The sequence below is a fragment of the Oncorhynchus tshawytscha genome, linkage group LG05, assembly GCF_018296145.1.
Source record: "Oncorhynchus tshawytscha isolate Ot180627B linkage group LG05, Otsh_v2.0, whole genome shotgun sequence".
In the NCBI taxonomy this organism is placed as follows: Eukaryota; Metazoa; Chordata; class Actinopteri; order Salmoniformes; family Salmonidae; genus Oncorhynchus; species Oncorhynchus tshawytscha.
The window spans coordinates 16,712,397-16,722,372 of NC_056433.1; the positions used below are offsets into that span (position 1 = coordinate 16,712,397).

At 41.7% G+C, this 9,976-nt stretch overlaps 1 protein-coding gene across 1 annotated transcript; it reads left to right on the forward strand.

Moving 5' to 3' along the window:
* The first annotated feature begins 225 nt into the window (after positions 1–225).
* Positions 226–9,760, forward strand: LOC112250019 (5'-nucleotidase). The gene is made up of 9 exons (XM_024419824.2): positions 226–633; positions 1,729–1,951; positions 2,226–2,414; positions 3,479–3,676; positions 5,215–5,369; positions 5,460–5,568; positions 5,757–5,906; positions 7,808–8,008; positions 8,346–9,760. The coding sequence occupies exons 1-9, from the start codon at positions 304–306 to the stop codon at positions 8,510–8,512; spliced, it is 1,722 nt and encodes a 573-aa protein (XP_024275592.1). The 5' UTR covers positions 226–303; the 3' UTR covers positions 8,513–9,760.
* The last annotated feature ends 216 nt before the right edge of the window (positions 9,761–9,976 follow it).

Here is a 9,976-nt window from a genome sequence, read left to right on the forward strand (position 1 = left end):
ATGTACATATTCTTTATCCCCTTACACTGTGTATGACAGTAGTTTTTTTTTTTGGAATTGTTAGTTAGATTACTTGCTCGTTATTACTGCATTGTCGGAACTAGAATTACAAGCATTTCTCTACACTCGCATTAACATCTGCTAACCATGTGTATGTGACAAATAAAATTTGATTTGATTTGATTTGATTCTTAAATGCTACGATTGGAGAAGAACAGTGTCCACGCCTTCTGGTGCAGTCACTGAAAGTAGGGGGGATAACTTCAGTGTTCTAATACACTGCGCGGGCAACGAGCAGATAAAATGGGAGTGCGTGAGCAGGTGAAGAGCATTTTATTATACCTCTGCGTCTGTAGTCATGTTTGTACTGAAGAGTGGGAACTCACGCTGCTTCATACCAACGATGTCCACGCACGGGTTGAGGAGACAAGCAAGGACTCCGGCAAATGCACCAAGCCTCCGTGTTTTGCCGGGGTGGCACGGAGATTTACGAAAATAAAGGAGATCCGGAACCGGGAGAAAAATGTGATGCTGCTGGACGCAGGAGATCAATTTCAAGGAACCGTTTGGTTTAATGTCTATAAGGGAGCAGAGGCTGCACATTTTATGAACAAACTTGGCTACGATGCAATGGTAAGCCGTTTAGTCCTAGTTGGGTAAGAATTCATATAAATATGGGCTAGTGTTGGGGTATTCAACTACTATTTGAGAAAGTCCGGTCACACACATTTCCTAGGTGGCAAAGGTCCTGATAGATATTGTAATGTATCGGTGTAGTAACATATGATACCTGAGTGACAGAATCAATGGGGGCCCCCTGGCAGTCGAGGCCTCTGGGCACATAATCTGGCAATGATAACTACAAGATTTAGATAGCTGGTTAGCCTAACTAGCTAACATGGGCTGGTAGTTGATCCACTGGACATTTCTGACAGTTTATGAAAAGCTCTCTGTCTATCAGTGAATGAGATAGCAAAACTGCCCATATATTACCACATTTGGTCATTTTACCTTGTGCATTCTACGATACAACTCTCAATAGCAGTAGCCTAAATTGAAAGCCCCCCCCAACAAGAAAAGATACAGGTACAACGGGGACATCTGTGATGTACAAGGGACAGGTAACCTGGAGTAAGGTGTCAATGAGGTAGTGGGTAAAACTAGTCCTGACAAAGGACTACAATTCCCACTGGCCCGGGAATAATTCCAGGCATCTTCATATTATGTTTAGGAAGCCAACCCCAGGATATGTCCAATCACAGAGATGTTTTTAATTCCATCAGTTGTTAGTAGACATGTAGCCTCTACTCCACTGACCAGGGGAAGTGACAGCCTGGGGCAGAGGCTAGTAGACATTAGATGAAGACAAATATTACTTTTGATTCGATTAGATATACTAATCTAAAAATATGTTTATTTGTTTTCTAAGATGAACTTGGCAGCACAATAACTACTGAACATTATGGCTGATTTGTTGCACACTTTGTTAACAGGTGAAATATTGGGGATGACTTTTACCTTTGTTTTGATTACACAGGAGGTTGGTGGCACCTCAATTGGGGTGGATGAGCTTGTGGTAATGGCTGGAGCGGAATAGATGGAATGGTATCAAACACATGGTTTATGTGTCACATCAAACACACCACCATTCCATTTACTCCGTTTCAGACAATATTATGAGCCTTCCTCCCGTAAGCAGCCTCCTGTGGTTTTGAACTATCTTTATAGGCTCTGGGGAATCATGAGTTTGACAATAAAGTGGAGGGACTTATCAAGCCGTTTCTCCAGGAGGTGAAGTGCACAGTCCTCAGTGCTAACATCAAAGCAGACGACACACTAGCACCTCGCATCAGTGGCCTTTATTTCCCTTATAAGGTATTTGATGTAGACTCTAAGAAAGTGGGCGTGGTGGGATACACATCAAAGGAGACGCCTGCTCTGTCACAAACAGGTACAATTGATTGAAGTTCTAGCTCCTCTTCATCTGTCTTCCTCTCTAAAAATCTCTTTCTCTTTTCCTCAATCCCTCTATTGAGCTTCACTTAATACATTGTTATTCATATTCAGGCATTGTCTCCTCACAATAATCCATATTGATCACTTTGTCCAGGTTGCTTCATATTTGCTTCCTATTTTTGTCTTGGAGCAAATCTGATTTTGAGATGCCTTTCCATACGTAGCTACATTTGAGGATGACCCTGGTGTAAAACCATTTTTTGTTCCAGGACCTAACTTAGTGTTTGAGGATGAGATTGATGCTCTCCAGCTCCAGGTTGACAAACTCATCACTTTGGGGGTCAACAAGATTATCGCCCTTGGTCACTCTGGCTTCGTTACAGACAAAGAAATAGCCAGAAGGGTAAAGGGTGTGGATGTGGTCATCGGAGGACATAGTAACACCTTTCTGTACACAGGTATGCATAATGTTTGCTATAGGCTACTTTTCTTATTTACAATCATAGTAGCTAGCCGCTGTAATTCTTCAGAACACCATCTGGTAAACTGTCATCATTTTTGTAAGGAGCCTACAGTTGATTTATTCCAGAACTGAACATGTGTCCCTGGCTGTCTTCACAGTTTTCAAATCAAATCAAACTTTACTTGTCACATGCGCCGAATACAACAAGTGTAGACTTTAATGTGAAATGCTTACTTATACAAGCCCTTAACCAACAGTGCAGTTCAAGAAGAGAAGTGATCCAAGAGTGAAATCAAGTAACAACAGACTGGAAATGTAAATGAACGTGCCAGAGGTTTCCTTCTAACCTCAGCACCATAGAAAGTCCAAAACAACGTAGCATGTTATGTCCAATCAAAAGGACATAAATTCTTCTTCCAGTCCTGTCAAGGAAGTAGGTCCACTAACAGCTCAGCCAAAACACTAACCATGCTGTTTCTGCTACACATGCAGTAGATGTTTGTACTTTATGCCTCAGCAGCTCTTGGCCCATGACTGTGACCATCTCATCCTTAGTGCAATTTCAAAAAGCTGAAACGATGAGTATCTGCCACCTGCCTTACCTGTTCTCCGGTGATGCCAATCATAGCCTTACTCTTTGTTAACTTGAGCTGTGCTGATAACTGCTTTTTCCACAGCAGCAGCCATGATTAATGTTGGAATGTTTTGTTAGGGCCATTAAACTGTCTGGTTCCCACACCTGCAAGTTCAATAAACTGTAGGGGAGAGTGGGTTAATTTGAGCCAGAGAGGACTAAGTGACTAAGGGAGGGACTAAGAGAGTGATTAAGTGATTGCTATAAGGTTTCCCTTTGAACGGTGGCCTATACAGTTCACTTATGTGGTGGGAAAGCACAGAAATTAGCAATGCAAGAAGACTGCATTGAGTCTTTATTCACCCCACGGTCATTTAGGGGTTGTATAAATTGCAACGCTGTTTTAGTACACATGACTACAATGCAACTGATGACTGATATTAACAATGTTAATCAATTCAATGGTTTACATTCACCGTTTCTAGGAAAACAGCCTTCCTCTGAGGTCCCGGCAGGTCCCTACCCGGTTATAGTAAGGTCAGAGGGTGGGCGTGATGTCCCTGTGGTGCAGGCCTTTGCCTTTGGGAAATATCTGGGTTACCTCAAGGTGACGTTTGACGAAGCTGGCAACGTGCTCCAGTCCACAGGCAACCCCATCCTTCTGGACAGCTCTGTACCAGAGGGTGAGTACAGTACTGCTGAGTAAAATGAGGGGAAGTTGACAGTAAGTGCATCCCAAATGGCACCCTATTTCCTATATAGCGCACTACTTTAGACCAGGACCCATAGGCAACCTTTCTTCAGAACACTTGCATCTGGTAAAACTGTTATATGTTTTTGTAAGGAATTATGGAGCCTAGAGTGGATTTATTCCAGAACTGAACATGAAAGCAACAACAACAGACTGGAAATGTAATTGAAAGCGCCAGAGGTTTCCCTCTGACCTCCGCACCATAAAAACTCCATAACAACATAGCCTGTTTTATGTCCAATCAAAGCACATCAATTCTACCTCTAGTCCTGTCAAGGACGGAGTTCTGGTCAAAAGTAGTGCACTATATAGGGAATAGGATGCCATTTGGGACGTAAACAGTGAAATGGACTTCCGATTGCATCAGCAGTGAGTACATGGTGATACACAGTAGTTGTATACTTGTAGTGCATGGTGATATACAGTAGTTGTATACTTGCAGTGCATGGTGATATACAGTAGTTGTATACTTGTAGTGCATGGTGATATACAGTAGTTGTATACTTGCAGTGCATGGTGATATACAGTAGTTGTATACTTGCAGTGCATGGTGATATACAGTAGTTGTATACTTGCAGTGCATGGTGATATACAGTAGTTGTATACTTGCAGTACATGGTGATATACAGTAGTTGTATACTTGTAGTGCATGGTGATATACAGTAGTTGTATACTTGTAGTGCATGGTGATATACAGTAGTTGTATACTTGCAGTGCATGGTGATATACAGTAGTTGTATACTTGTAGTGCATGGTGAAATACAGTAGTTGTATACTTGTAGTGCATGGTGATATACAGTAGTTGTATACTTGTAGTGCATGGTGAAATACAGTAGTTGTATACTTGCAGTGCATGGTGATATACAGTAGTTGTATACTTGCAGTGCATGGTGATATACAGTAGTTGTATACTTGCAGTGCATGGTGATATACAGTAGTTGTATACTTGTAGTGCATGGTGAAATACAGTAGTTGTATACTTGCAGTGCATGGTGATATACAGTAGTTGTATACTTGCAGTGCATGGTGATATACAGTAGTTGTATACTTGTAGTGCATGGTGAAATACAGTAGTTGTATACTTGTAGTGCATGGTGAAATACAGTAGTTGTATACTTGCAGTGCATGGTGATATACAGTAGTTGTATACTTGCAGTGCATGGTGATATACAGTAGTTGTATACTTGCAGTGCATGGTGATATACAGTAGTTGTATACTTGTAGTGCATGGTGATATACAGTAGTTGTATACTTGTAGTGCATGGTGATATTTTATTTATACTGTAATATATCAGTAGTATGTCTCTCTGTCCACTGTCACTGTATCTTAGTACAATGATAAGCAGGAGTTCACCATGAAAACGTCAACACTGTTATTATCACTATCAGGATCATTATAATCTACACACGCATTAGAATTATTATATTGTATGGAGTATATAGTAAGTGTATATGATTCCGTCTTGTCAGACCCCAGTATTCTGGCTGAAGTCAACGAGTGGAAAAAGGCCCTGGCAAATTACTCCTCCCAGTATGTGGGGGAGACCCTGGTGTATCTCAATGGAACGTTTGAAGAGTGCAGGTTCCGAGAGTGCAACCTGGGAAACCTAATCTGTGACGCTATGGTAAGTTAGTAGTATTCAGAAAAGCTAACCAAAGGAGGTACCTTTGTGCCAGTCTGTAACCTACTGAAATCCTCTGTTTTTTCGCTGTAGGTACACCACAACATTAAATATGCAGACGAGCTTCAATGGAACCATGTTAGCTCCTGTATCCTCCAAGGGGGATCGATACGGTCATCCATAGATGAGCGGAGTCGAAACGGTGGGTGTGCCTTTATGGGTCCGTTTCCTGGACACAGATTAAGCATAATCTTGGACTAAAAAAAAAAACATTTTCAATTTCTCCAGGACTAGTCTTAATCTGTGTCCAGGAAACCAGCCCTGTGTGTTTAAGAGAGAGAATAAACTCCAGCAAATGCTGAGGAAACTGAGTGAAATGTCTTTTGTTAGGTTCCATCACGATGGAGGACCTCATTGCTGTGTTGCCGTTTGGAGGCACCTATGATCTGGTTCAGCTGAAGGGATCTACTCTGAGGAAGACTTTTGAGCACTCCGTCAGGAGATATGGAGGGAACACAGGGGAATTCCTTCAAGTATCAGGTATCAGACACTGTTTTATTTGAATTGGTACAGAGGGTCACAATATGACATCATGCAGGGGCAGTTACGCTGAGTGTACAAAACATTAGGAACATCTTCCTAATATTGAGTTTGCCCTCAGAACAGCCTCATTTGTCTGGGAATAGACTACAAATGGTTGAAAGCATTCCACAGGGATGCTGGCCAATGTTGACTCCAACAACTGATGCTACTGAGCCAGATGTCTATGTGTCAGGGAAGAAGCTCCAGGTGGTATCTGATTTTAAGTACCTTGGCATCATACTTGATTCCAACCTCTCTTTTAAAAAGCATGTGAAAAAGGTCATTCAAATAACCAAATTCAACCTAGCTAATTTATGATTAAAACAATTTTTTTTTACTACAGGAGGTAGCAAAACTGTACTTCAAATCTATGATACTCCACCACTTAACATAAAGCTTGACTAGTTGGGTCCAAGCTTGCTGTACAACATTAAAACCCATTCAGTCTGTCTACAAACAGGCTCTCAAAGTGCTTGATAGGAAGCCCAATAGCCATCATCACGGTTACATCCTCAGAAAGCATGAGCTCCTGAGTTGAAAAAATCTTGTGCAATACACCAACGCATGTCTTGTACTCAGGATCCTAAATGGCCTGGCTCACCCTCCACTCAGTACTTTTGTTAAACAGAAAACCCAAACATATGGCAGCAGATCCACAAGGTCCTGCCATGAGAGGTGACTGTATAGTTCCCTTAAGGAAAAGCACCTTTAGTCAATCTGTTTTCTCTGTGATAGCTTCCCATGTCTGGAATACACTGCCATCAGACACACATAACTGCACCACCTATCACACTTTCACAAAAAAACATGAAGACATGGCTAAAGGTCAATCAGATTTATGAACATTATCCCTAGTTGTGTATTGCCGCTTTCCATGTTGTCTGTAGCTTATGAGGTGCAACACTTTGTTGCTTTTATGGATTTTGTCTACGTTGCTCTGCGTGTGCTCAATGACTGTCTGTATTATTGTAATTGTAAATGTTTTTAATAACCTGCCCAGGGACTGCGGTTGAAAATTTGCCGGCTGGCTAAAACCGGCACTTTTACCGAAACGTTGATTAATGTGCACTGTCCCTGTAAAAATAAACTCAACTCAATGCTTCCCACAGTTGTGTCAAGATGGCTGGATGTCCTTTGGGTGGTGGACCAATCTTTTTTTAAATTTTTTATCTTAATGATTTTTAAAAAACATACAATCTACCCACAGTGAAGCAGCTCAACATTTACATTACATTCAGTCATCTAGCAGACGCTCCCATCCAGAGCAATCCACAGGAGCAACCAGGGTCAAGTGTCCCGCCCATAGGCAAATTCGACAGATCCCCCACTTTGTCGAATCGGAGACCTGAACCATCCAAGATCCCCCCCACAGTTCCCTGTGAGAGCTACCCCTCAACGATCCAAGACTCCCCCACAGATCATTCTTGATACACACAGGAAACTGTTGAACATTAAAAAAACAGCAGCGTTGCAGTTGACACAAACCGGTGTGCCTGGCACTTACTACCATACCCCATTCAAAGGCACTTAAGTCTGTCTTGATCATTCACCCTCTGAATGGCACATATACACAATCCATGTCTCAATTGTCTCAAGCCCTAAAAATCCTTCTTTAACTTGTCTCCTCCCCTTCATCTACACTGATTGAAGTGGAACACTCAGTGTGTCTCTAATAGTTATCTATCCCCAAGAGCCTGTGCACCTTTATTGAATTTAGTTTTTGTTACATATTGGTTACATATAAGTTAAGACCAGCAACAGATTGAGGAACCTACATGAGGAAGCGGAATGAGGACAGGTGTTTGGTCTCCCGCTGTGTTTTGGACTGATTTTATTTCACTCTTGTACAATCTCAATAGGATTTCATGTAGAGTATGATATGTCGAGGCCCCCTGGGGAGCGCGCTAGGAGTATTAGTGTGCTCTGTACGGACTGCCGGGTGCCAGTCTATGAGCCTCTGGACGACAGAAGGCTATACAAGGTGGTCCTGCCCTCATACATGGTGGAAGGAGGAGACGGATTCTCCATGATTAAAGAGGAGAACCTGAAACATGACAGTGGTGAGCTCACAGAACTGAACAGATTACAACACAATGGTTGTCCTAAATGGTACCCTATTCCCTGTATAGTGCACTACTTTTGACCAGGGTCCCAGTCAAAGGTAGTGAACTACATAGGGCACAGGAAGGAAAGAGTACCATTTGCGACACAGACAATCTATCGCTATGGGTGAGCTCCTCTCTGCAGACTCACAACTTTCTTATGAACAGGAACCCTTTGGTAATTTTCTGTTGTACAACCATTAGAGACCAAGCAATGTTGGTGAACTGTTGCATGAGGGTTGAAAATTGAAATGTTCTTGACGTCACAATGAATCTGTGTCTGTTTCTCTTTCAGGTGACATGGACATATCGGTGGTGGCCAGCTACTTTGCTGAGAGGAAGAAGGTGCACCCGGCTATAGAGGGACGTATCAAGATTTCCAACTCAGCTTCAGGGGGGCCTGGTCACATGGCTCTGTTATTCATGCTGGGGCTAGTGATGGCTCTGTTTGGGAGACTATGAGAGATCCCTGGCTGCAATCATGATGCAAAGCTCACCATTGGATATGTTCTTCTCACCAACAGCATTCAAGGGAAGAGCTCAACTCTAGTTAGTCTATTGAGTACAAATTGAACAGGGATATGGTGAATGGATATTTCACCAATGCTCTGATTTTTCTTTCTAAATACTGCAGTTTGATATGAAATTCGCTATTGAAACTTCAGGGAAAATACTGTAAATGTATTATCCTATGGCTAAAACTAGAAATGATGCACTGGTAAGTCTCGTGTACAGTCGCTGCTGTCAAGCTCTTGGTCTGCGATCCAGTTTGAGCATAAACATACATTTGCTATGTACTCAAACAGATGACCGGTGCTTGTTTAAGTGTGTGCCCCTGGCAGAGCCTGCTTAACCAGCATTAGGACTGAAGCGTTACAGGTTTTGGGTCATTTCCGATTGAGCCGACATATGCAGTCTCCGCTAACGGGGGACATTGCCTTTAAATGTCAATCACGCTGTAACACCGAATGTCCATTATACGGATAGAATAGACTTTGTTTATGAGATAGGGTGTCCAAACACAGAGCTCCAGAATAGTTGTCTAAAAGAGCTTCAAAATATTGACGACATTAAATATAATCTCTCAAGGTGGGATAAACAAGTAGTGATCAAACTTTTGTAAACATTTAGAGAACTCTATTTACAGGACATACCCACTCAAAGTAACGAGGTAGCAGGAAACTGATACACTTGGTATTCTTGATTCACACAGAAAACTGTTGAGTGAAAAACCCAGCAGCGTGGCAGTTCTTGACACAAACTGGTGCGCCCAGCACCCTATTACCATACCCCATTCAAAGGCACTGAAATATTGTCTTGATCATTCAGATTGAAGTGTATTTAACAAGTGACATCAATAAGGGATCCTAGCTTTCACCTGATCATGGAAAGAACAGGTGTTCTTAATGTTTTGTACACCAAAGAGGGAATGTTTTTCTCTTGAGTTGTAATTTCTAAATAGCCTATGATAAATTGTGACCTAACATTTTAGATTTGGTGTTGTGATATTGCAACAAGGTTGGTAATAGTACAATATACTGATGATATGTACCTAAAGCCTGAAGGTTATACAGGCAAATTAACAAATTGTTCTCCTTACTGTTTTTGAACATCTAGCAGCTATTTCTGCATATACAAACTGGTCACCAACTGTAACAATTCATCAGTAAAAATACCAATAAATTGTCATGACCAAAAAAAAAAAAAAAAGAGCTCATCTTAAACTTGTTAAAAACAAAGAAAAACACAAACTATGAAATGCCACCCAGGCGTAATTCCATTGAATGTAGTAAAGGAAAGAAGGAAAGAATTACATAACATCCCTCACAGTTACTCTTTAACTTGTGAGTGGTGTAACCTTGAGCTTTGCTGCTCTCACTATTCATCAGATCTCTGTCAGGGCCACGGGGTAGAGTAGTATTCTGA

What these genes read in the sequence shown, in the direction of transcription:
- LOC112250019 (XM_024419824.2), top strand. Translation starts at nt 304, where the DNA reads ATGGGAGTGCGTGAGCAGGTGAAGAGCATTTTATTATACCTCTGCGTC. An exon ending in AACTTGGCTACGATGCAATG is followed by an intron (nt 634 to 1,728) that starts GTAAGCCGTTTA and finishes CTATCTTTATAG; the next exon opens with GCTCTGGGGAATCATGAGTT. An exon ending in ACCTAATCTGTGACGCTATG is followed by an intron (nt 5,370 to 5,459) that starts GTAAGTTAGTAG and finishes TTTTCGCTGTAG; the next exon opens with GTACACCACAACATTAAATA.